Here is a 26425-nt window from a genome sequence, read left to right on the forward strand (position 1 = left end):
GACGGCACAGAGCCCGAAGGCTCTATCTGTTGCCAGGCCAGGTGTTTCCCTGTCGGCTGCCAGATGAGCCACCTGCACATCACAGGTGCCACGGCCGCCGGGGAAGTGAGCAACACAGCTGCTGCCGTGGCCTCGGGAGCACCCTCTCCAAAAAAAAAAAGGATGGAAAGTTTATACAAAATGGTAGCAGGAAGTATAGGATAACGCCTTGTCGTCAACGCCTGACTTTCTCTTCCCTGCAAATGACACAAAGTAGGCGTTGTGGTTCAGACCAGACTCTTGTAGCTCTTGACGCTGCATGTAAGTGCATTTATTACTGATATTTAAGAAGCGGTGGTTTTTTTCACTTGTGTTTCCTCTCCTTTAAGATGAATTTGATTGCAATGAAGAGTAACAAAACAGATGGAAGCTTGTTCTTTTTTGTTCTCAGCTAAAAAAAAAAAAAAATTTCAATTGTTCCAGGATTGGATTCCGTATCATTTTTTGTGCAATATGCTCAAAACATTCCGTGATCGACTCGGAAGCCGCACCCCCCCCCCTTTCTCTTGCCAAATGTCATCTAGAATAGCTTAAGACTGACATATCAGTTTAGTGAGGACAAAACATTGACTTCAAAAATTATTTTCAAAATGAATCAGTTCCGTTTGCATGGACACACAAAAAAAACCAACATTTTGTTATGTTACTTTAAAGTGGAGTGAACCGTGACCTTAAAACCAGCCTACATCCAGAGCCGCGATTTACAGCCAATAATGCCGACATAAACAAACTTACATAAAATGACAGTTCCAATTTCCCAAAGCAGGCACACCTCCAGCACGAGGCGAGGTGAGTGGATTTACTAACTGTATGTGTTATGACTGTGTGTGGCCCCAGCCAAGTGTTCTCCTTCCCCAAACATGGACTTGTTTAGAGAATTGTCCGTGTTTACGTGCCAACGCGGTCATGACGCCAGCGGCACACAGCGCGTTTCTACTATCCCTTCCACCTCAATTACCCGAAACCGCTGCGCTTACAGCTTGAAAAGTGCCGAGAGCAACTGATGAATGTCCACGGCAGTTCTTGCGGTTTGGGTCAGGGAGATCATTTAAACCAGGCGTTCATCTTTCTTTTTTTTTTACTAAGGACCCTATCACAAATCTAATGCATTTATATCAATTATATCATATGATATTTTCATAAAAATTTAAATAGCTGCATTACGGCCAATATCCGCATGCGAGTATTATTGTGTTTGTCTACAAGTGTTGCTGCACCGTTTGTTTTCACATACCCATTGTATGTTGTCGCTTTGGGTTGGGGACTTCTCTGCTTGCTCTGCTTTTTCCTAATTACGCCGTGGTCCGACTTGCGGCCCAAAGCGGTACTACAGTAAAGACACATAACTCCAAATGTGATTTTGTCGAAAGAAAACATCCCTTGAAAATCCATGTCGAGGGGGGTACCCTGTATTGTTGTTTTATTGGCACCTCAGTCTGGGTCGTGGATCCCATTTTGTGAACTACTGGTTTAAAGGGATTGAGGTTGAGGAGTTTGAGGGGTGGACTTTGGCGTCTGACTGCGCACTTGGCCTCCCCGTTTGGAAACTTTAGGAGAAGATGCAGCCAAGAGAGCGTGTGACCCCGCCGCTCATAAAAAAATAGAAGCACACATGCAGCCACTCTCTCGCTTACACTTTCACACTCACTTGCATTCCCCCCCCAGCCCAAAAATACCTGCGCCTCTTGTATTGACCGATCTCTGTCATTCGCGTATGGGCACATGGTAGCCCCCCCCCCGCCTCCCCGTACGAGTGTAACAGGAGATCTGAGGGTTTTTCGTGGGTGAGTAGGTGGGTCAGGCCTTACTTAAACTAATGGCTCCCAGCAGTGTTGAATAGCCAGACACGCTGGAGCCGAGGCCTGAGGTTTTGGAATGCCACTGCCGGGCTCAATGCTTGCCTTTCATCGGCATCGAGTCGGCGGAGGAGGAAAAAGTGAGGGAGAGAGCGAGAGAGAAAGAAGGGGGGAGGAGGAGCCCATTTGTTATGGGTGATATATGAAGCTAGTTGAAATAGAGGGGACAATAGATGAGGGGGGTGAAGAGAACCCGAGCAGGGAGAGGCGTGATAGGGCTAGTAGGATGTCAGGAGGGGCTAAAGCACCAGTTGGCTGGGAACCCCCAATGATCAGCCCCTCATTTGTTTCTAATGCCTTTAGGGTGGGCAGCAAATGAGTCTCCAGAGAATCTAGCCAGAAACAGAGCCTGTCGTCAAACTATCCGTTTATCCATCTAGCCGTTCTGAAGAGCACTTGTCTTCATTAAGGTCGCGAGTGAGCTGGTGCCTATGCCAGCCGATTTTTGGTGGGAGAAGTGGGACATCCATCCATTCATCTTCGAACGAGCTTAGCCTTTTGCCGGCAGACATATTGAAAGGCGAAGCTAACATGGAGCCATTTCTTACTTGAGCCTGCCGTTAAACTACCAGTGTGTGTGTGGAAAAACATGAAATGCGAATGACCTCCGAAAGTAGCGCGATGCGGTAATGCCTGTTAATGTGTGCCATGGAAACAACGCTGATGGCGAGTCATTAGGAACTGTTTCCCAGTACAACGTCACACAATTGGCAACGCTTATAATGATCGAAGTAGCCTCAAGTCTAACCAGACCCAACTGCTTTGACACGTCATTAAACTTCGCAGCGGGAATTTGACTTCAGAAAAGCGACCTTGTCGGCCAGTTCCTTCAACTAGTAGTAAACATGGCAATCTAATTGCGTTTTGGGACTGTAGTTGGATCGGGATTACCGAAACCACCACAGAGGCATCTGAAATGCTTTTTTTTTTAATTGCCATTGTTTCATTCTTTTGTAGAAAATGTTGCCATGGCATCACCTCAACATAATGGGTTGTTAAATGGCTTGTGGCTGCTGTTTTTTTGTTTTTGTTTTCCCGTTATACAACTTTGAGTCAAATATTTACTCCTGGAAAAAGTTAGAGGTGATGCGTTATTCCTTATGTGGTTATTTCGCAAAACAACGCCAACTATCATTTAAAATCATTAATTTCACAAGCTGTGCTTTACATCAGAGGTTCAAAATACTCTACAGATGAAAATGCTATTAGTCGTTCTTCACAGAGGATAAAGAATATATGACGAGGCGTATCCTTATCTTGTCCGTCTACATGTTGTTGATGCAGCATTTGGGACAAAATCTTGTCAGGGAAAATAATGTTGAAAACGGAATTGTTTTTCTTACATTACAAAAACGTAGTATCTAAACAGGGGTGTGTAGACTACCTATAGCTATTGTACATAGAGACGGGTATAAATGACTCCGGCAGGCGTTTTCAGCCACAAGGCTAAGAAAAGGCATGTGTGAATCCACTGAGCCAGGCTGCTTACCAGAACTGCTTTGTGGTTTCTCAACTGCTCTTTAACTCAAAGTGCAGGAGGAAGAATAGATTTTAAATGAGCGTCTTTATTTCGGGGAAGCGCATTCCTTTCCCGCATCGTTTGGGAGACGAACAGTCAAATCTGTTTTGTATTTACGCCACCTATCATTCACTTCATCCCTTAGTGATAACCCCACCCCCCCTTAAAAAAGAAAAAAAAATCCTCTTATTTAATCTCTTTTTATTTTTCCTTTACAGTAAATGGACCTCTGGACAATTACGGGCCTTAAAAGTGATGTGTCCCCATTAGATAAACACACTGGAGAGGAAGTAATGGATAAATATGTGCAAGATCAGACAGGGTAATCTGTGGCTGCATCAGATTAGCCAACATTGAGATAGTGGTGGGGGGAAAGCATTGCCGGTAAGGTGGTTAAAGCGACTCAAAAGTAGCACTAATGAAGAGGTTGGATCTGAAAAAAATCAAACAAATGTGTCGTTTTATCAGTAGAGTCGGAACGTCCGGGAAAAAGAGCCAAGCGGGAATGTTTTATGATCCACGTGACACTTAATGTGACGACTCATTTACTGACAAACATTGCCGGACTGTGCCATTGCTCCGGTTTTGGATGAATGTTTCTTGCTTGAATGAGGAAATGTTTTGCTAGTGAAGTTTGTGATTAGGAATTGTCAATGACCTCATCGGCTAATGGAACATTTGTTTAGTTTCTAAAGAATGACTGGAAATGGTCATTTTATTTATTTCCTCAATAAGTAACTCATTATAAAACTTTTTTTCAAATTTGTAGAATTGAACAGAAATTTTTGAAAGTACTGTAATAATTTTCATATATTTGTGATGTTTATGATCATATCTCGTATACTGTAGTTATTCTATTATTCTTTTTATGGTGGCTATTTTGTAAGATGCTTAATATAACGTAGAGATGGTTTTAAGTTCATTGATGTAACCAGCCAATTAAAGAAATAAAACATAATATATATTTATTGACATATATATATTCCTTTGCTTGCTGTATAGTGATGAAAACACCGATCTTAAAAAAAAAAATCCCCCAGAAATTGATTTTACGCTGTGTGGGAAGTGCTAAAACTCAAAGTAGTGGCTGGAATAAGAATCAAGAATGGCACCCTAGCAGCTTTTCTTGAGCCCATAAAAATCTCTGTCATCATTTTAAAGCCATTTGGCCGCTATTCTCTCGGTTTCTCAAAGGAGAAAAAAAAAAATACCCAAGAGAAATGCTGTCTGGAAGAAATAAGCACGGTGACACAGTTGTTAGCACGTCCGCCTCACGTTGCACGTTCTAAGCCTAACCTTCGACTCCAGCGCACCCTCGTAAGGTACGGATGATGAATGAATGAATGAATATTATCCCTAGGTATTATCCTGTGATGTGGGATGTGTTAGGAGTGATTGAAGACTCACTATTGTCGGAGGAGTTACTGTTATACGTGTGCTGTGCCGTGTTAGTCATCTTGCATGAACAACAGAACAGTTAGAACACACATGTCAATTTTCTCCTTTTCGTGTGGGGCCCTCTTACAATTTAAAAAGGAGTTAAAATGTTAAAAAATCAGCATGTGTGTTCTCTGTTTAAGTATAAAATCAAGCTGTTATGGTTGCATTTACAAGCAATCCTTGTGGTGAGTCACTGGGTGTGCTGCAGGAACATCAGGTTCGCATTTCGACACAATCGCTTACTAATATGCCCACTGTCTTAAATTCAGCATTTTTCATTTTCAGCACGACTCCTTTTTTCTTTTGCTGATTTTCATCCTTGTACAAAAAGTTCCACCAAAAAAAACCCCAACAGACATTACACGTGTTTTCTCTCTCGGCGTACGGCTGTATTGCTGGTGAGGCCCGCGAGGGAGGTTTTTTTTTATGGGCCGTTATGTTGCATTCTTGGGCTGTTGATTAAATTACAAACCACTAATGGAGATGTCAATGCAAGACCACGGGAGCATGGAAATAAAAACTCAAATAATGTTTTTAAAAGAGCCTTTGAAAACAGTCCAGTCGTGAGCAAAGATGTTATATTCATCCAGGGTGACTGCAGTGCATACACAACCGTTCAGTTCACAGGGTAGCCATATCAACATATATGTGTGTGTGTGTGTGTGTGTGTGTGTGTATATATATATATATATATATATATATATATATATATATATATATATATATATATATATATATATATATATATATATATATATATATAATATGTTTGGATGGAGCATGGATTTAGTCTTTTTTTTTTTTTATATATATTTGATATATATATATATATATATATATATATATATATATATATATATATATATATATATATATATATATTATTATTATTTTAATTGATATTTATGTATATATAAAATGGTAATTTGAATTGAATTGAAAATTGCCCATATAAAACGATAGGTGAATTGTTAGGGTTGAATAGATTAGGTTGATCATATTATGTTGGAATGTAATCAGTAATAATTAACCTAAGCTTGTCCTGTCTTAACAAAGTAGTAGAACAAAGTGCTAAGATCCTTTGCACTGATTGACCAACTGTAGAAGACGCAATCAAAGTTGTTCTGTCTACTCAACATCGTAAAACAACCCCTGCTATGATATGATCAGAGGCCAGGGGTTTCACCCCCACCTTGGCCACCACACATGTAAATTGTCACCCCCACCCTTCTTCTCTCAATAAATACTGTCTTGCATGAATGCAACGGCAGACTTTGTTCGGACATTGCTGTATCTACAGTAACGAACAAATTCTCCACTTGCAAGTGTTCAAAGGGCATACTGTCTCCCGTGTGGTTCTTGCAAAATAAGTTGGAGTCGGAACATCTCTAACATGAATTATTTATTTGCAGTATACACAATAAAAATAACACGATACAAAAATACACAACATTTGGATCAACATCTCATATGTATTCATAAATGAATGAATCTCATATGTATGGGAACATTTCAAGGACTCATGGAGGGAAGTTGACCATTTTTGTTATGAGTAGCTATTTTGGGCTTTTCCGTTGATAAACTCTCCTATAGGGGAATTCACCCTAATATGGCTATGATGATGATGATCAAACTTTATTTATCCCACAGTGGGGAAATTTACTTGTCACAGCAGCGTACAAGAGTGCAAGAATAGAGACAAGTGCCAAATGTAAAAATGGCTAAATCAGAAGTAATTTTATTGGACAGAAGAGTCATGCTTAATTGTCCTTTTTTGGGGGGGGCTAAACTTTCTTGGGTGAGCATAGTGTCAAATTTTGATCATTTCAAAGATTTGCTGCGAAAAAGGGCATCTTTTTTTGTTACTTATCTGCCATTATCTCTTCTTTTCATTTCAATAGGGCTGTGTTCACTGTATTTCCATAATGCTCATTTCCTCAGATCCCCTACTGCCTCTTTTTCTTCAGTCCTTTCTTAAAGAGGGAGGGGGAAGAAAACGCTGTTTACATTTTCTAAAAGGGGAAAATTGGAGAAGGGAGCGTGTGAACTGAAACAGATGCCGCACACACTCTCTTGTTCTGTCTTCATCTGGCTGCACACACATGTACACAATGGCAAACAGCTGCGACGCCAGGAAGACGGCCCGGCGCAAGATTGCCTGAATGTAACATGCGTCGTGATTGCTCTTGCTTTTTTTTTTTTGGAGGGGGGGCTGAATCAAAAGGGTTCTTGGTTTAAGTGGAAAGTAAGCTGGAATTGGTCCAAATTGGGGCAGCTGGAGAGGTAACAAGTTGTAATATTGACAAATTCAGTATTGATGGTTAAACCAATAGTTAAAAAAGTAATGTATAATCATATAATTAAGGAATATATTAAATACTTATAGTAATATTGTTACTGAGCCCAATTAGTTGCAAAAAAAAAGATGGCTGTTTTCTTTTTCAAGAATAATCAGGTATCTGAGTCACATATGCTATATAATATCAGCAGTTTTCTGAAGCTGAGCTGTGATAGGTTGTGAACTGAAACCTGGGAACTGCGATATCATGAATCAAAATTCAGAGAAGTGGCAAGTTCCATTTTCAACCTCCTTGGCCGTAGTTTGTTGGAGTTATTGTTTAAACAGTCACAACCTGACTTTGCTTGCCTTCGTGCGTGAACAATCCCAGGCACTACAGTAGTCCTTTCGCATCAGATGGAAGGCCTTCCTCATTGGCGCATCACTGACCCCCCCCCCCCCCCCCCCATCCCCGTTGTCTCCCGCTGCCCTCACCTCCTCCCTCATCCTCCCTCCTGCTCGCCGCCACCTGGCGCTGCCTCTGAGCCTGCTGGCTGACCAGATGCACTCTGAATAGAGGAGAGGAGGCGAGGCCAGGTTATTACGGATGATTATTCACACAAATTCAGTTTTTGAATGTGTGTGCCAAACAGTACTTGCAGGTTCACGGGGACACCTGGTTGTTACACCAAACAGGAAGTGGAGCGTGTCCGAGGGAATGTGTGTGTGTCTGTTCTAGTTCATCCCTGACGTGTTTGATGGGGTTTAAGTCAAGCGTTCTTCCAAGCTGTACTCTGAAGAGTTTCTTCCCAAAACAATCAATCCCTCAAATTTAGGAGAGGACATGTGGCAGACAAGTTTTTTCTTACTGTCTTCAGTCTCCTGGCAAATAAAAAAAAAAATAGAAGAAAAGGAGGACAACCTCGTTGTGGTCTGCAGGATTCTACAATCTCCACTTTGCTCTCAATGTGGTCTGATGATTGAATAATTGAGTATCGTAGTACCCGCAAAGCCCTTTCACATTGCCCGTGTCATCGAAACCGGTCCACGTTGTACTGTAAAAGTAAAGTGGGGGTCTCCTAAATAGCCACCATTTATCACCACCTGCATTGTCTGCTTGTGTGCATAAATCAGCCGGCGATTTAAGTTTAACTTGAGCGGGGTGGGGTGGTTTCAGGCTCCTCAAGTGTCCCCCCCTCCCCATCCCATCCTCGGACCAACACAATAGGTTGACTGCATTAAGGGCTGAGACAAAAGGGTATCGGTGAGAGGAAAAAAGGAGGCGGGGGCCGGGGCCGCATGCAGATGCGCACACTTTTGTCACCCTTGGCACGGCCTCTTGTTTAGCCTTTAGGTGCCAAAGCAATTAGTTATGTTAATTGCAGGGTCCATCTCAATGAATGAAGGCACTACTGGATGCTTGCTTGGCCAGCAGCCATACTGTGAGGAGAAGGAGGCGAGAGGAGTAGGCTTGGTGATGTCTCGCACGGTGGGAAATTGAGGGCGGGGCTTAAGGCACGGGAGGCAGGGTCTGGGTGGCTCGGGTGCAAGGAAGCTCAGAAGCTCAGAAGCTGCATGCAGTGGAGGAAGTACGGCCGGGTGGACGTGACCAAGACGAAAAGGCACACGTAGAAGAGAGAGACAGAGAGAGAGAGAAAGAGAGAGGGGACGTGAACGCACCACAGCACTGAACGCATGTGTGTGCGTGTCGCTCCATCTGGGTGCCATCTGTGTCTTCACATTTGCGGGAATGCAAACACACGCGTGACACATGCGGGAGAGGCAAAAAAGCAGCGGATAAGAGCAAAGAAGAAGCCACAAGTGCAGCTTTTTGACGGTCTCTGCAGGAATTCAGACGTGTGGACTCTACTAGAGAGGAGGTAGGAGCCAAACGCCATCCACATGCGTGTCTTTGTGCTTTTCTTGTGTATGTGTGTTGCTTTTAAGTCCCTTGTGCCGCCTGCAACGTGCAGATGGTGTAGCCTCATCCTGTCCTCTTTATCCCCCATCCTTGTCCTCTGAGCTAATGAGGACTTAATGTACAGCACAACACAATCTGTTGCTACCTGGTGTCCGCTTTGTTCGGAAAGAAACAATCCCCCTTATACAGGAAAGAATGTAAATGAATGGAATCAATCATTGACTTGATAGAATTTTGAAGTGACATTTGAACAGACAGCTGCAGAGGAGTAATCATAAGGCAGTGAAATGGGAAAGGTAATAAGAATGTGTCTGCGGTGTTCAACTAAATTAATACAATTCAATTTAATGATAGCAAATTATTGCATTAAATACGTGGTTTCGAATGACGTGTGATAGACCATAGGGGAATCATTTTGCCTGGGAGGCGAGTCTTATCACATAAAAACAACTCACTCCTGTAGAACAGAGAAGCTTCAACCTTCCATGATGCAATTTGAAAAACAATAAATTAAGAATAAACCAAAAATGATGAAACAAGATACAACTGGTATACAAAAGAAGTGAGAGAAGAACAAGTTGCTCGATGAAATATTCACGTGGAAAATGTGGGTCGGATGCAGACAGGGAAATTATTGCCTGACTACTTGTTACGAATCAAACAGCCAACAGTCTTGATTGTCATGGGCGAGAAAGCAAGTCAACAAGAAAAGTGCCTAGTTGTCATTTCCTCCTAAATAGCCATCACTTTTATTTTCCACGTGGCAAGCGGAGCTGAAGAAATCAGACGCATCTGTTGTATGGTGTCCAGGACATATGGACACGGAGCGGCCAGGGAATCCGTCCGCTCTGTGTGCATCTTATGCGTCAAGCTGTTACACAACAGGGATGTGTTTTTGCCAAAACATTTAAGGTTGGTTGTTCTTTCTTGCATGGGATAGAGGAGGTTGTGTACGTGTGTGTTAGGGGGGGGGGGCGTCGGAGTGGGTGGAAGTTAGATAGTGAAAACACAGAAGAGACCTGGCTAGCGTCACACCGGGCCTGTTGAACGAGGAGATAGGAGCGACGAACTGTCGGCCAAAACAGAGACCCCCGTCTGGTCTGCTGGTCAGCGTCAACCTCGTGACAACATCGGTCGCTGTGTGGAAAAGCAGGACGGGACAAATGCAAATATATTTCGTCATATTCTCAACTCGGAGGAGGTACCCGTATTGTTTTTGTAGATTTGAGATCTTCCATGAAATGCATCCTGTAAGGTTCTCATTAGACTGCACAGGTGTACTATTGTTTTGTATTGTTGAAGTCGTGCCATGTTCCCTGTGGCCAAGGTACTAAAAAAAAAAAAAAAAAACTTCCCAATTATCAAAAGAGCTGATCTTTGCATCAACCCGCCACCCACCATCTTTTTTTTTTTTTTTCATTTATGCAGCGTGGACCAGCTGCTTTAGAAGTGGGGATGCAGGAAGTACTCTATTAGTTCCAGTGGCAAGGTCTGTGATATCTGACCCCCAAGGATGGCGATTGGAGGGTGTGGGTAATGGGGGGGGGGGGGGGGGGGGTCGCTAGCGTGACGCAAAAATGGCCTTGTCACATCATAATGGCCACAGACGGCGGGGTTGAAGTGATGGTGTGTCATCTGACAACCTCGTGACCCTTAGCCGCCCCCACGACTGCCACCCGGTGACCCGGGAAATGTTGTTATGGTCTGAAGAAATTAGGACAACTCTGTTGATCTCCAGGAGGTGTCTTCTACTCCCCAGTTTGACTTGTTTGAGATGTCTGATGATGACATTATTTTTTTATACATATATAAATTAACATTTATCAAGAGTAGTTCAAGGCTTAGAATGGGCTCATTTGACACGGGGGGGGGGGGGGGGGCATTGTGTTAATAGCAGCTCAAAAGGGGCCAGCACTTTTATGTCAAGCATGTTAGATGATTAAGAGTTTTAAGAGTCCCACTTGAGGATGTGCAACAACAACAAAAACGGCCTTGTAGAGGTTCTGATAAAACTACCCCAATGTTAGTATCCGGGCTAATCCTCCTACAAAAGAATGCTGATCGGCCCGCAATCGTCTCGGGTGGATTTGTGGGATTGACACACCTGTACTCTCACTAATCTAAGCCTTGCAAGGACACACTGAGTGTGTGTGTGTGTGTGTGGGGGGGGTGTCTCAGACATGAATTTAAACAAGACAGAAGAATGCAAGGTATTCAAATGAACCGTTTACATCTATGTAGATAACACACATCCCTATCATTCATGCTCATCCTCCCCAGATGTATCTTTTTTTTATTTTCCGGCTAATATTCCGGAGCACAGCTGGCCTCTTTGTTTCACTTATCTGTCTTTCCCAGCGGCGTACAGCTGGGCTCCGCTCGCCCACCCGTCTTTTCACCTAGGGGCTGTGTTACTTAAGGCTAGGCCTCAAGTTTTCAGTTTTCTCCTCCAAGCGGGAAGCTTCTGTCCGCAATTGTGACCCCGGATGAATGTCAGAGAAGAAATGGAAGGTCGTGTGATTATGTAAAGTGGGTCAGAGGAGTTTTGGATAAACATCTTCAGCGTGACCCACGTGGTGATGGCGACATCTGGTCCGGCCCCAATTCTGGGACCGTGCGGTCCCCTGACACGCCGTTTGATCTAGGTCAGCCGCTACGTTTTCTCTTCTGCTTTATGAAATACTTTGGAGAACCCGTGCATGTTTGTAAAATTCTGTTTTGGTTGAAGTGGATTTTCTAGCTTTGAAACTGCACAGGAATGCACTTCATGCTCATTTTTGGGTGGGAAAAGAAAAGCTACGTTTCCAATTTCAAATGCAGGCTCACAGGAATGATAATTGATAGGCAGGATAATCAATTAGCTACAGAGAGGTGAGAAGGCTTGTAACCAAATAGGCACTTTATCCATTACCTTCAGTGTGTGTGTGTGCACGCGTATTTGTGTGTACATATGATGATTGGCAGCTTTGAATTGTTCTGTCTTGTATGTTCCACGTGTGGGCGTCTGCTGGCCTTTTCACAAGTTTGTGTGCGTGTGTATGTGAAAGCCACCCCTGGTGTGTGTATCCAACACGCACAAACACACACACACACACTAGTGTGACAAAGGCAACAGACAACACCTGGTGTGTGTAGCCAACACGCACAGACACACACTCACACATTAAATGTACTGCCATCACTGGAATCCCAAGCCACAACTCTGTGATTGGATGGTTGCTGACAGATGTAAAAGTGATTGATCGTCTGGTTAAAGATGCAGCTTTCCATTTCCAGATTTCCAGCCATCCATTTTCTTATTACTTATTATGTCGGCATTTTTAGTCTATCCCAGCTGGCGTCCGCCGAGAGAAGTGGGATCAACAGTCAGTCACCGGGCAAATATAGACAAACAAGCATTCACACTTCTCCCAAGGACAAATTCAGAGCCTTCAAGTGTGAGGCAGATGTTGCCATTATTTCCATAGGCAACTTTACTTTTTACTCAATGTGCCAATAGTGTAAAAGTGTTTCCCCAAAGTCGGCGATGATGTGTTGATGGGTGCGCTACCACAGATCCAAGATCCCCAAATTGAGCATAACCAAAACCCCAAAATGTCTTTAACAGCGGTTTGTTTTTTTCAGGCAATTGCATGCTAGTTAAGTTGTTTTGCTTCTTTGACTTTTTCACCTACAACCAGTGATTTTAGTTTTTGCACAGAAAGTAATCTCTGGATCCTTAGAATATTACATTTTCATTAAACAGAACTAACTGCGTTATGGATTTGATTTGCTGGAAGTCGCGCTACATGCTTAACAAGGAGCACTTTGTCCGATAAAGTTAGTCAAACAATTCTATGAGGGGGAGAAAAAAAAAAAAAGCCTTGGGCTATTTATTGACACTCCCAGTTGACATTTACTATCAAACTAAACGTAAAAAGAATTATATCTTGCGTATTCAAAATAACCACATAGCTTGCCTTAACCATATTGGGGTTTACCTTTTGTAACCATAGCGTGGCTAACCAAAATCCGGTCTCTACCAGCTCTGACCTCATGTGCAGTACCGAACAATCCGCTTCCAGAACGACATCACTGTGCTTTTTTTTTTTTTTTTTACTTTAATGAATACCGTCTGTATGCCTCGCCAGTGGCCTCTCGCAGTTCCTCTCCCACTAAGTACAATTCCATCCCCTGATTCCTTTTCTTTCCACAATACGCGGCACGCTGCATTACAGCTGTGTTTTTCTAATCATCCCACCGAGCGACGAGGTTACGCCAGGGCTTCTCCTCGCTCCAGGAACACATCTGTGCTTTCTCACATGGAAGTCACACTAACATTTTTATCCTGACTCATTGTCCTTCACCTCACTTTGTCTTTATCCTCCCCTTAGTCCTCTTTGATTTCTTATCCTCTGGCGCAGCCCGATACTTTTCTCACCTTAAATATCTCGGCGGTACCGCAAGGATGCCTCTTACTCCTCCCTGGGCCCGAGTGAAGAGAGCGAGCGGTGTGTTGACGTTGGGCTTGGGCCAAATATGTAGTCGATGGCGCAGGAAGGCGGTTGGCGGAGCCAAGAAAAACAGCCTGGCTCAGAGTCCGACAGCCATGCTTGTCTTTCTGATGAAACCCAATGAAAACAGTATTTTCTAGCCTTGTTCCTGAACCGAGCCCCGCCTGCTCTCCATCTGCCTCTCCCTGCTCGTACCTAACCAACAAACCTTCTTCAGTCTTAGCGCAAGTCAGTATTCTTGCACCTTCGAAAAGAGGCTCTTCTGTGATGATAGGTTGTTTGACGTTGGGTCATTTCAAAAAATGCGAGAAAATTCTGGGCACTTTGGCCAGGAGCCTCTTTCAGAAAATGCACAGAAGCTGGTCGCCATTTTGCAGTTGTGTGGTTCAGTGGGTCATGGCGGTAATCAGGGTCCAAATTCTACTCAGGATTCCCAGAAAAATCGGAAAATGCCCAAAATTAATGATCTGGCCTGGTACCTGAGGGTGTATGAACATTTTTTCAGGGATGGGCGGGGGGCAGTGCCCCAGTGGCCCCACCTTCTAGCTCCGCCTGTGCTTTTTGACGCAGCTCTAGGATCGCTTTTTCCAAATGAATCCATTTTAAATAACCAATTTTTAAGTGTTTCACAAATATAGGAGTCTCAATGGTATAATGTAAAAACTTGATTGACCATTCTTGGCTCAGCCCTTATCAAAATGTCATCAAAAACTACCGTGATATCAACGACCTCATCATGGCCCCGATGAACTGTTGTACTGCACAATATGGATCTAATGTGCCAAGAGCTTTGGCCAGCTGGGACCTCCAACAGTCACCTGTGAAGGAAAACATGGGAGGGATGGGGGTGAAGGGGTGCTCCAATACCCCCCCCCCCCTCCAGTGCCCCCGCCCTCCTCTTAGTGAGCACATTTAGGTTGGCTGGGGGTCGGAGGGGGAGGGTGGTGGTGTCGTGAGGCACGAGGACGACTGAATGAGAGCGAGTGGACTTAAATGCTAAGCAGACAAAGGCTGCACCTGGTCCCCATCCGTCCATGCACAAACACCACAATGCGGCGCACATCTGTTCCTCTGTCGTGTGCTCCCTCTTGACCTCCGCACACACACACACACACACACACACACACACACACACACACACACACGTGTTGTCAACACAAGCACGGCAAACCATTATCACTCGACAGCGCGTGATCTTCTTGGTGTCAGGTTGTTGTCGTAACCTTCGCAGCCACTCGACAGGTCGGATGAACGTGCTGTTTTCAAAGGCTTTTTAGGACGCGTGTGCTGTCGCAAAGGAGACACGTGTGGCTTCTTTCAAAAAGAATATGCCGCTGCCTTGATTTACAAGTGTAGATCATCTCATTTTATTTATATCTAAAAAGTGGTTGCTTTTGCAGATTTGAGAATTGTTGTTTTACCAAAAGTGCAATCAAATGTGTTCGCAAGTCCCTCCCCGAGTGTTTCGGTGATGTCACTGATAAATGACTGGGGCCTGGGTTACGTCTCTTCTCACCTCATCTCCAAAAGAGATAGCAACTCACACATAAGATACACTTTGAAAGTTAACTTTGGAGTGAAACCATAAGCGTGATAAATCCTGGACATTTGTTTATGTCTCGTCGTGTCATATATCCGAACTCCCGTGTTGTCCTAAATTAACATTTAAATGGGGCAGTCGCGGGACTGTTTTTTTTTTCCGCCTCGTTCGCAATCATCAGCCACCGAGGCAATTACATGTTTTAATGCGCACGTGCATCACCTGAACCTGAACAAACAACCCGCACCTGGCTAGCAACCAAGAGACAGATGTGCCCTTTAGGTTGCTGTGGTAACAATCGTTAGGAAAGCACGTAAGCCTAAGCAACCTTATACAAGACGCTACTGATGACTTTCGCTTTGCGAACTGGGTTGCTCGCCAGCCACCGTGCGGGCTCACCTTACATCAGAGGCCCCCCCTAGTTGTCTTAACCAATTTTCAAAATGTGACAGACCGAACACGAAATAGTAGTCGTCGAAGAAATAGAGAATCTTTCGGTATGTGCGTTCTCCGCTTTAATAAGTGTCGCGTGTTCTCAGTGTTGACATGAGGGCCATATGCTTCATTGATTGTGTTATTGAGATGTCAGTCTAATTTCCTGACCATACGCAAGTGTGTCTCCGTGTGTGCGCTGCAGGCTGCATCCTGCTGTGCACTGGCACCGCAGATACGGTAGCTACAAGCGGGTGCGTCCGTCCTTCCTGCTCCCCTTGTTGGTGAACAGGTGGACAGGAGGGAGCGGTGGCAGCCAAGGCACAGTGGGTAGTCGGAGAAGAAGCAGGCTGAACAGTCAAAGATGTTGCATGCGCGTGACAGATGGGAAGCGCGAGGGGGAGGGGGTGGAGAGCCAGGCACAAATATGGATACCACAAGCTTGCGCAGACATGTTTTTGTATAGCATCATATTTAAAGGATGATTTTAATAGCAGGCGTGTTTTGCATTATATTGGCATGCCAGTGAAGGTTGGATGGATGGATGGATGGATGGATGGATGGATGGATGGATGGATGGAGGGAGGGAGGGAGGGAGGGAGGGAGGGAGGGAGGGAGGGATGGATGGATGGATGGATGGATGGATGGATGGATGGATGGATGGATGGATGGATGGATGGATGCTATTATGCCATCATATATTCATACTTAAGACATATTGGAGGAAATTTGTACATAGAACTGTGCATTTTTTTATAAATGTATAAAATTTTCTAAATATGTACAATAAAAGTCATCTTTACCTTATCCTATTATTCTAATTCATTTGAGACCACAACTAATACTTGAAATGACAATACTCTATTCATTTCAAATATTCATATTGAAAATGGAACATCTGATTAGCTATTGTATTTACTGTATATATGGCCAGTTATTGATCCTTATAGCATTTCTATTAATAACAACAGTTTTTTCAGGATTCTACTTAAACTATCCTGAATGGGTAAAGTTGTGTGTTACAACCTTTGGAGGTTGAAATCCCAAAGCCCTCGTGAGAGAGAGTCTAACTCTGCCTCCATTGTTATGCGTGGCCCACTCTCATCTTAAGGCCTCCATCTTTATAAACTTGGGAACCTGTTGCACAGGGCCGTGCAGAGTTCATCGGCCGTGAAAGGGACATAGAGGGCTCCATTGATGACAAGGCCACTCGCAAAGAGCATGAAACCGTATTTAAAAGTCCTTCTCCGGGGATGAACTTCGACCCCGCCGGGCCTTGCGTGTCTATTAATCGGCCTTTCTTGCAGCACTTAGAAAAGTCTGATCCACTCCAAATGGAGATACTGGTGGTTGAGGAGGGGGTACATGGCCTCCATGGGGCCGCAGGAAACAAAGGCATCCCCTTATGCCGCATAAATGACACCCCCGGCCGGTACCCAAACAAGCCCCATGCCCCCTTATCTGGTGGTCTCATTCAGCGGCCAGGGGCATATTGAAAAGTTGCATTTAACATTCAAAAGCTTTGACGATCTTGTTAGTAAAGCGTGAAATAGTCCCGGCCTTCTTTCTCTCTTTTCTTTCTTGACCCCCCCCCACCCCATCCCCCTTCTTGGCCGCAACACTCAATGAAGGGGCATTCTTTGAGGCGCACAATAGCATTCTTTAACATTTCTTCTGTTAGTGATCTGAATGGTCGAGAGTGAGGGGCTAAACTTTAGACATCTGGCTCTTTGATGGGGGGGGGGGGTTAATGCCGGAGTAAATGACGAGAAGAAGCGTTTTGTGGGCTTTTTACTCTCACCAATAATGTTCCAATTTGACATGGGGCGTATGTTCTTTTACTGAAAAGTACTTCTAGAAATAAAATAGCAGTTATGATATACATTAACAACAAATAACTTGTTTAACTAAAGGTGTCTATATTTGTGTCAAGAAAAATTCTTTTTTTTAAATTATTGAGCAAATACGGGGAAGATTAAGCACATTTAAAGTCAGGGGGTGTTCAATCCCAGAGAAACAGGATTGAAAAGAACTTGCTTGTCAACTTTGGATCTTCTATCTAAGTTTGGCCTCCTCTTTTGCAGACAGTGGAGAGAAGAAGAGCCCTGCCATGCCCGGTTCTCCTGTGGATGCTAAGACTCATTCCAGATCAGCTCCCAGTAGCAGCAGCAGCAGCAGCAGTGCCGCCATCATCATGCCCCCCTTGCCCTCCATCAACCCCAGCGGCCCCCGCCTGGCCTCCTTCTCCACCACTGCATGTAAGTCTTTTCATTTTTAAAAGCGTCACAAATGTTCCAGTCAACAGAAGTCAAAAAATCAAGTGCATGAAATGCAAAACAAATGAAAAACATTTCATTGTTATACCTTTGTCGCCGACACGGGTAGAGAAACAAAAATACATTTATAGTACAAAAATAATCATTTCAATCTTCTCATTGCTGCCGTCTTCTTCGCAGTGACCAACGGCAACCACCATTCGCCGCCGACGCTCAACGCGGTGCCGTCGCCGCCGCAGCGCTACAGCAACGGACCTTCATCGTCGTCGTCATCTTCGCTGGCCAACCAGCAGTTGCCGGCCACGTGCGGCGCGCGGCAGCTGAGCAAGCTCAAGCGCTTCCTGACCACGCTGCAGCAGTTCGGCAACGATATCTCGCCGGAGATCGGCGATAGCGTCCGTAGTTTAGTGCTGGCTCTGGTGGTAAGCGTTGCAAAAAATCAAAGATTTGCGACGTGGACATGACCTTTGAATGTATACTGATTGTTTTTTTCTGTTTGTAGAATTCAACAGTGACCATCGAGGAGTTTCACTCGCGGCTTCAGGAGGCCACCAACTTCCCCTTGAGGCCGTTTGTTATTCCTTTCCTCAAGGTAAAACATTCAAGTTCGACCTTCTCGCCCGTAAAATATGTCTTTGTTTTTAACACGACTATTTTATTGCTTTGGTTTTATTTGAAAACAACAAAACTGGCACTCCAAGTTCACCTTGACCTTTTCTGTACCTTATAGGCCACAACAGTAGGAACACGTGCACAATCTCATGACATATTTTGGAGTTTTTCTGTTTAGCCATGACCAGTTCTTATTTTATTTTTTTACATTAATAAATAATTAGATATTAAATAAAATAAAATGAATCAAAATACTTGTATTCATAATTAATAAAAGCTTCTAATTGAAGAAATTATTTTTTATTTAAAAGTGACATAGTAATTTTATTATTAAAATGAAAATGGTGGTTACCTTATTTACTTACACGATAAAATATATTTTTGTACATTTTTGTAAATAATTGTAAAATAATTGTTAATATCATATAATAGTATAGGTCACAACCTTTGAACCTGCGATGCACTTGTGCACTATTGCAAAGTGTGGTTTATACGTACTTATTGAAGTGTGCGCCGTTACTCTTCTTATCTGCTGCCTTTTCAATTCATGACAGCAGTGAGGCGAATGCGCACGACCCCGTGACGCTTTGAACTTAGCAAACGCTTCCTCAAATTGCTTTCACCATCATGACCTAATGCGCAACAGATGACGTGGTGTGTTTAACGGCGCCCCCGAGTACGCCTTTTTGTAAGCGGGAGACGTTTCTTGGAGTGTATACTTTTCTATTTAGGATCTCCCCTTTCGGTCTCACAAGCAGCCTGTAAATCTTTCCGCGGCGGCTCTTTTCTCCGCGCATTTACCTCTCACTCACCTCCATCCGTCTGTCCTGAGAGGAGAAAGCTCTGTTGCTTTTGCTAATTTATGACAGAAGGGGGGGGTCACAACTTCATTCTCGAAGGGAGGCTTTTTGGTGGGCAGATGGAATGGGGAGGCGGGGGGGGAATAGAAAGTCGGAAGTGTGAAACATGCCTATAAAGTCTTGCCTTCCACCCCCTTCCTTTTTTTTTTATGGGCTCTGAGCGCCGCTGTCCCATGAAGAGTGCTCAGCTGCCGAGGCGCCGCCGATCTTGCATCCGCCACGCCAAAAAAAAAAAAAAGAAAAAAGGAGAGCCTCTTCTCAAATGTCCACCGGTTAGGGGCCCGGCCCGGGGGTGAGGGCCAGACCACCCTTTTTTTTCTTTCGGTGCTTTCAACTTTGTGGGAACCGTTTGGGGAAGACCCCTTTTTGTGATCCCAGTCCACAAAAACAAGGCAGAGACCTTCAGAGTCCAACTTTGGGATGGACTTGAACAGGGTTTCGCCCTCATACATAGAGAGAAAAAAACACATCCAATGTTTTTACTCTCTTTAATGCTTTCCTCATGTTTATTGCACCAAAGCACAAAATAAAAATGGACAAGGAATAGCAATAGATGAAAAATGACCATTTTGGATTGTACATACCAATTTTTGGATGACACGATACATGTAATGACCTCATATTAGGCAGTAGAAAATATTCATGAAAATATGAGACAAATAAATGATAAAGTTAACTTTTAGATAAGCGTTCGATAAAAAGTGAGAAATGTCTATCTATTGTCTTTTCATCTATGAAGAATCAAGCAACAATTTGCAGGTAGAGAAAAACCACAATTAATAATTTTATTGGTTTACTGTATAATGGTCTAGTAATTGCCTAGTTTAATTGTTCAAATCGTAAAAATACCACAAACAATCATCTCGAAACAGTTCAACATTACGAAAGTCATTTTACAATATAATCCTCCATTCCAGATGATGTCAACATCGTTCCTTGGCAAATCTGGTGTACGTTTCGGGTAATAATGGCCATATGAAGAAGTGGTCACGTTGTTTGTGCAAATGATGGTTTGAAAATGCTTTGCAAAATGAAGAAGAAGAAAAAAAAGACAACTCTTGGCTTTTATTTACTTAGCAGAGAGAGGAAGTAGGGTAATTGCAAGCACACCAGCGTCTGCTTCTAATTAAAGACGAGGAAGAAAAAAGGAAAAAAAGAAAAATCTTGAGGACAGGATGGAGACAGAGAAGTTCTCAAAAGAAAAAAAAAAATCACAAGTGGGGTGGAAGAGTTTGTTGTAAAATGTTTCCAAGATTGTGTGTCGTGGCTGTGCTGTGACTCAGCACCCAAAGTCATATCATGGACGTTTTGTTGTTGTTGCTTCAGTTGTCTGATGTTGCATTGTACGTGCCAACAAAGCAGTTTTCTTCTTTTGTAATCTCCAGGCCAACCTTCCCCTGCTACAAAGGGAGCTGCTTCACTGCGCACGTGCGGCCAAGCAGACCCCGGCCCAGTACCTGTCCCAGCACGAGCACCTCCTGCTCAGCACCACCATGGCCTCCTCTCCGGACTCCTCTGAGCTCCTCATGGAACCCTCCGACGCCGCCGTCAAGAGGCCCAGCCCGGGCAGGTGAGCTCAAATAACCGAATTTTAGACCGCCCACGATTCAGCGGAAGCCCGTCTGACGGCAGCCGCTAACGACTTTCAGGGTCAAGGAGAACGGCTTCCACGAACGTCCGCCCGTGGCCATGGAGCCAGCCGCCAAACGCATTTGCACCATCAGCCCGGCTCCCCGGCACAGCCCCGCGCACCCGCTGCCGCTCAACGCCCAGCTGCACCCGACGCCACCGCCCCTGCAGCACTACGCCCTGGACGATATTGCCGCGCCGCACATCTTGCACCGCGAGCACAGTCAGCGCATGTTGGAGCTACGAGAGCTCAAAGAGCGACCCAGGCTGCCAGGTAATTTCATAGCGTCAACTACTTTGTTCAAATAAATAATCCATTTCGCAATCTGGGGACATCTCAATTCTTAAACTATAGCACCCTCAAAAAAAAAAAACTGTTAAAAGCTGAGTTTGCATTTTCACTCACAGAGGCAGCACTTCATCACCAAGTGAGCCACACGCTAACGAGTATGTGAAGTCTTTACGTACGCAAAAATATTCAACAGCGGGAAACATTGTGCCTGCCAAAAATAAAATGCTTCACCCTTCGTGAGTTTTTTTTTTTTTTTCCTTCATTGAGGTGCACTGGATGGCTTGCTTGATGAAGGGTGGTCTTCTGTGTTTGCTTAATGGCGCCCCCATGAATCGGGACTCAGTGTATCGTCGGCGTGCCGCGTATAAACAGAGGTGCGCTGTCCGTGACCGGCTGGATGGACTCTGGTGTATATCTGCCCTCCGTTTCAGGGGACTTGTCAGCTCTCTTTGGAAATGGCTACAGTCTTCACACACAAACACACCTTGATATGCTTTTGGTGGAGGTGCTGTGTTTATGAGGTCCCTTGTCTCACAGTCTCCCGCCCGCCTGCCGCCACTTAACTGGAGACACACACACACACACACACACACACACACACACACACACACACACTATTCCACACACACGCATGGCTTTGAACTGATGAACGCTGATGAGAACCAGGAGGTCGAGGCGAGCCACCATAGGAATCATTCTTCTTCTCAACACGCCCAGTGTGCATGCGGCTTCTTGTCGGCTGTTTGTTTCTGCATTTTACCCAGATTGGCGCTTTCCTACGTCTTTGTTGTGTTCGTGTCGGGCGCACATGTGTTTTTTTTTATGATGGCAAACAGCGCGCGGCTGGTTGTGTTTAAATATCGGAGCCACTGCATTCAGCCTGAGTGTCTCCCTACTGGAATGCCGGGAGATCCGCAAGGGGAGGGTGCCAGCAGAGACATTTGGCGTGTGTGTGAGTGTGTGTGTTTGACAGCTGACTTCCAGATGTGCTCCGGCTCCGGGTGCCGAAAGTCTGTTTTGCATCACGGGGCTTCTCTTTTCCTCTTCATTTCAGCTTTTTCTCATCCTTCATCTCGCTCGTGTTTTTCTTCACCAAGTCAATCGTGGCGTCATGTGCAAAAAAAAAAAAAAGCACGAAAAATAAAACTATGTATTACGCGCCATGTGAGGACACTGCTGTCGTGTTACAGATTGGAATGATGTTTTTCTTTTTTTTTTTGCATGAACAGGAATGTTTAATAATTTATTGGTTTCATTTGTGTGTGTTTTTAATCAGGGACTAACGGGGGCTACCGCGAGGAGCCGGTGGACCACAGGCTGACTGACAGGGAGTGGGCTGATGAATGGAGGCATCTGGATCACGTAAGTGTCTTTTGTGTCTCCTCTGAGAGATGCATCAACACATATTTTCATCTTTAATACAGATCAGGAGGGTTTTTTATTATCCTGACAGAAATCCTAGAAAATATATCTTGTATACAAGTGAATAAGAAAAAATAATCCTTTGTCAACTGCCAGATTTTACTTCCAATGAAGTAGAAGATGTATACAATATACAAAAATGAAGTTTCCTCGATTGACAAATTCTAGAGAACTGAAATGAAGGCTGACTCAACATTGTCGTGTCCAGGTGCTGAACTCCATCGTGGATATGGTGGAAAAGACGCGGCGGTCGGTGAGTGTCTTGCGGCGGTGCCAAGAGTCGGATCGCGAGGAGCTCAACTACTGGAGGCGGCGCTCCAGCGAGCAGGAGGACGCTCGCAAAGGTGCCTTGGCACCCTTCTCCAAAACGCACAGCCCTCACTCTGCAGAGTCTGGTGAGGATTTTGTTCAAAACAAAACATTTATCGTTGTTTACTTCAGGCATTGGTCCTCATAATTCGTCATACTACGAGCCGTAGAATTTGCAGAAATTCAAATAGAATCCTCTTATGATTGACATGGCCACCCAATTTCATTTGAATTGAGGACACAAGTGTCGGGACGAGTTTTTTTTTTTGTTTTTTTTTTCAAATGTTCCAAGAATCGTCAAAGTCAAAACTTTGGCGCCATGCTCTTCCCACATTTGATGGCATGGCATAGGCAAAAAAAAAAAAATCTTGGCAATTTCAAAGTGCCCATCTGTTTGGGACACCTGCTTTCAATTGGGACTCATATGGGCAAATTGCCTAGTAGGAGTGCATCAAACTACAACCTTGGAATTTGTCCGAAATGGCTGCTTCGAACCAAAATGAATGACCGCCTGTTCCATTTCAGGCACGGGTCCTTGAAAAGTTGAGACTTTTTTGTGCATTCGCTTATGATATAGAAAAGGATACTCGATTTTGTGTGAATCAGTGCAATAAAACATTCCAAGGGTTGCTACTGTGTCTTTTGGGGGCTCAAGTTTAAAACCCCTCAAATACGTACATGCACTTGCAAGAAATGGTGAGTTTTTGCTCATGTTAACATCCCCCAAAACAACAATTCCAAGGGGGCTAAAAAGATCAAGAAAGGGCAATACTAATTCAGTACATGGCTGACATTGCCCTCTAGTGGAGGCAGGAAGAATTCCGCGTCATCTGTGCCCTGCCAGGCTAGCCTTGGATTGTCCCCCGCTGGGCCACAGTCACATTCACAGGTGCCAGGACTGGCCTGGGCCATATCGGCCACAGAAGGGCCATCCTGCGGGCTCAGCGAGACAAAGCTGGCCAACGTGCACGAGTACCATCTGGCACAGCCGGGAAGACAGCCCCGCCGTCCGAGAAAAAAAAAAAACATTAAAAAATATCAACAAAGACTGCATGGTCGCATAAGAGCGAAACTGTGAGATCATTAAATACTGCAGGCTTACCTGATGTGAGTGCAGAACGTATGGAATGACACACTGTGAGATGAAGGTGATTTGCAGGCAGATAGAGAGTTGCAAGCAGACACAGAATGTTGACACAGCTTGTAGGCCCGCCTCCCCACCGTCCAAGCCAAACACATTCCTCTCAGAGGCTTTCAGATCTCACACGAGACGACGATAAACAACAATTCTGCTGCGTCTCCAAAGCAGATAGATATGAGAACCTTGTTTGCATTGCACATAGAAATGCTTCCAAAGTAAAGGATGGGGAACCTCTGCAATTGGAAGACATAAATGAGATTTTGAAAAAAAAAATGCGGCAAAAAATTGTCAGCTGCATTGAAAGTCACGTCATGAGCAATCTGCAGGATCATATGGCGCAAAACTCAAAATGGCTCAGTAAACTGCCATAAAAGGAATACTCACACACTAACCGTGCTCTCTCTCTGCAGAGTCTCAGCGAGACTTTGCCCCGCGACCTGGCTCGGCATACGTCACAGACGAGATCTGGAGGAAAGCAGGTGAGAACTCACTCGAAGCCCCCCCCCGTCGTTTGCCGTCCACGTAAGCTAACCGAACAGTGTCGCTCTTTCCGTGCGCAGAGGAGGCGGTGAACGAGGTGAAGAGGCAAGCCATGGATGAGGTGCAGAAGGCCGTGGCCGAAGCCGAGCAAAAAGCCTTCGAGATGATCGCAACCGAGCGGGCCAAGATGGAGAAGACGCTGGCCGACGCCAAGAGGAAGGCTCAGGAGGACGCCATCATGGTGATCAATGAGCAAGAAGATTCCAGTGAGGTGAGCCCATATATACATTTTTCTGCAGTCAGCCTGGTTTCTTACCTTTTCTTACAAAAGTGACCTCCTACGTTTTCTCACAGTGCTGCTGGAACTGCGGCCGCAAAGCCAGCGAGACGTGCAGCGGCTGCAACGCGGCACGCTACTGCGGCTCCTTCTGCCAGCACAAAGACTGGGAGCGCCACCACCTCATCTGCAGCCCAGGACTTCAAGCTCAGCCCAAACCCGTGTCCGCCATCTCCGCTGCTAAGGTGGCGGCGGCGGCCGCTGCCGGAGTGTCCCCCACAGTGCTCACCACCTCCGATGTCGCCACCTCCGCATCCAGTCCTGGCGGGGAGAAGGTTCCGGTGGTGTCTCGCTCATCCACCCCTTCGACCCCGGCCTCGGCGCCCGAGACCAATGGACATTAGGAGGAAGATGGTGGCTGAACTTTTTTATTCAGAGTCACTCCAGAATAGCAGATGTTCAACCCTAACCCCCATTGACTCGCCTTGGACCAACAGATCCCCATGACAGATGGAAACTTGTTTATAGTTACGCGCTCTCCTCAAAAAAAAAAAAAAAAAAAAAGAAACGAAAAAAAAAAAAAACTCAAGATGATGACCCATCTCCGGTGGCAGGGTGAAAATGATTATAAAATGAGAGATTAAAAATAATGTACACTTTCCTCTGAAGCAGCTTTCCTTTCCACTAATTTCTGTGTATCCATTTAAAACAGTGGCAGGTGGGTTACGTGTAATAAAACCAGCCATGAAGATTTAGAGGTGTAGATTTCAAGACAAAACTGATTGTGTGAATGTGTCAAGTGTTTTTTTTTCTTGCCAAGCAATATAATAACACAAAGCGTTCAGGTATTAAACTGTTTGCGTACCACCAAAGTTCATTTTAATGAGGACCTCAGGAAAACAGACAGAATGATGTTTCCACCAAGTTAGTACACTTTGGTTTACTTCCCCAAGTAGAGTTGGGAGCTTCACACACTCGCCTCTCTATTTGTATGAAAATACACAACTCCAGCTTAAGTAAAACGCTGCTGTGCAACACAAGTGTAGCTTACATGCATTCAATAACTACATCCACAGCGGACCAGCAATCAGGTTTTCAATTTCTTGGTGGGCCCTTAAAAGGCAGATGATGACGTCCATTTTGGCACGCGGTGTCGTTGTAGCAACTTGGCAAATGGTCTCCTCACACAGCACAGACATATCTCAGGAGATATACTCACACAACTTCACGTCCAATGTTGTAGTAGCTACTACTACATACACTTGCTCTCGTTTGTTGTAAGAGTTTGTCAAAAAAGAATGATGCCGTTATTTTCTTTTATTTGCCCTGTTTGTCCTTTAAAGATTTGGTACAAGTCACATGACAAAAGTTATATTGACGCAAGGTACAAAATAAAGAAATAGAGCTACTGAAGATGGTTTTTTTTTTTTATTGTTGCTTTGGTTTATATTTTAATTGGCTTGCATTATATACCATTAGTACTCTTCCAATTTTTCCAGCTCTTCTTATTAAACTTTTCAGCAATCTTTTGGTAAAAGAAACTGGAAATTGCATGTACACAATTCCTACTGACATGACTATAGGAAATTTGGAGTGACCTTAACATGTT

At 44.4% G+C, this 26425-nt stretch overlaps 1 protein-coding gene across 2 annotated transcripts in view; it reads left to right on the forward strand.

Annotated features, from left to right (window-relative positions):
• Positions 1–26229, forward strand: part of cbfa2t2 (CBFA2/RUNX1 partner transcriptional co-repressor 2) — a 40720-nt gene extending 14491 nt beyond the window's left edge. The window contains exons 1-11 of one of the 2 annotated variants that reach the window (XM_085924037.1): positions 8721–9012; positions 17603–17776; positions 17975–18216; positions 18297–18386; positions 20652–20836; positions 20916–21169; positions 22464–22549; positions 22818–23004; positions 24470–24538; positions 24620–24810; positions 24894–26229. In XM_085924037.1, coding sequence (XP_085780163.1) covers positions 17629–17776; positions 17975–18216; positions 18297–18386; positions 20652–20836; positions 20916–21169; positions 22464–22549; positions 22818–23004; positions 24470–24538; positions 24620–24810; positions 24894–25220 — 1779 coding nt within the window. In that variant the 5' untranslated portion in view covers positions 8721–9012; positions 17603–17628 and the 3' untranslated portion in view covers positions 25221–26229. Of the gene's footprint in view, positions 1–8720; positions 9013–17602; positions 17777–17974; positions 18217–18296; positions 18387–20651; positions 20837–20915; positions 21170–22463; positions 22550–22817; positions 23005–24469; positions 24539–24619; positions 24811–24893 lie in introns of those variants that run through there. The other variant, XM_085924038.1, reaches the window with a different exon arrangement.
• Positions 26230–26425: the final 196 nt, after the last annotated feature.

This window comes from Syngnathus leptorhynchus, chromosome 11 (assembly GCF_054491065.1).
Source record: "Syngnathus leptorhynchus isolate UIUO chromosome 11, UIUO_Slep, whole genome shotgun sequence".
Lineage (NCBI taxonomy): Eukaryota > Metazoa > Chordata > Actinopteri > Syngnathiformes > Syngnathidae > Syngnathus > Syngnathus leptorhynchus.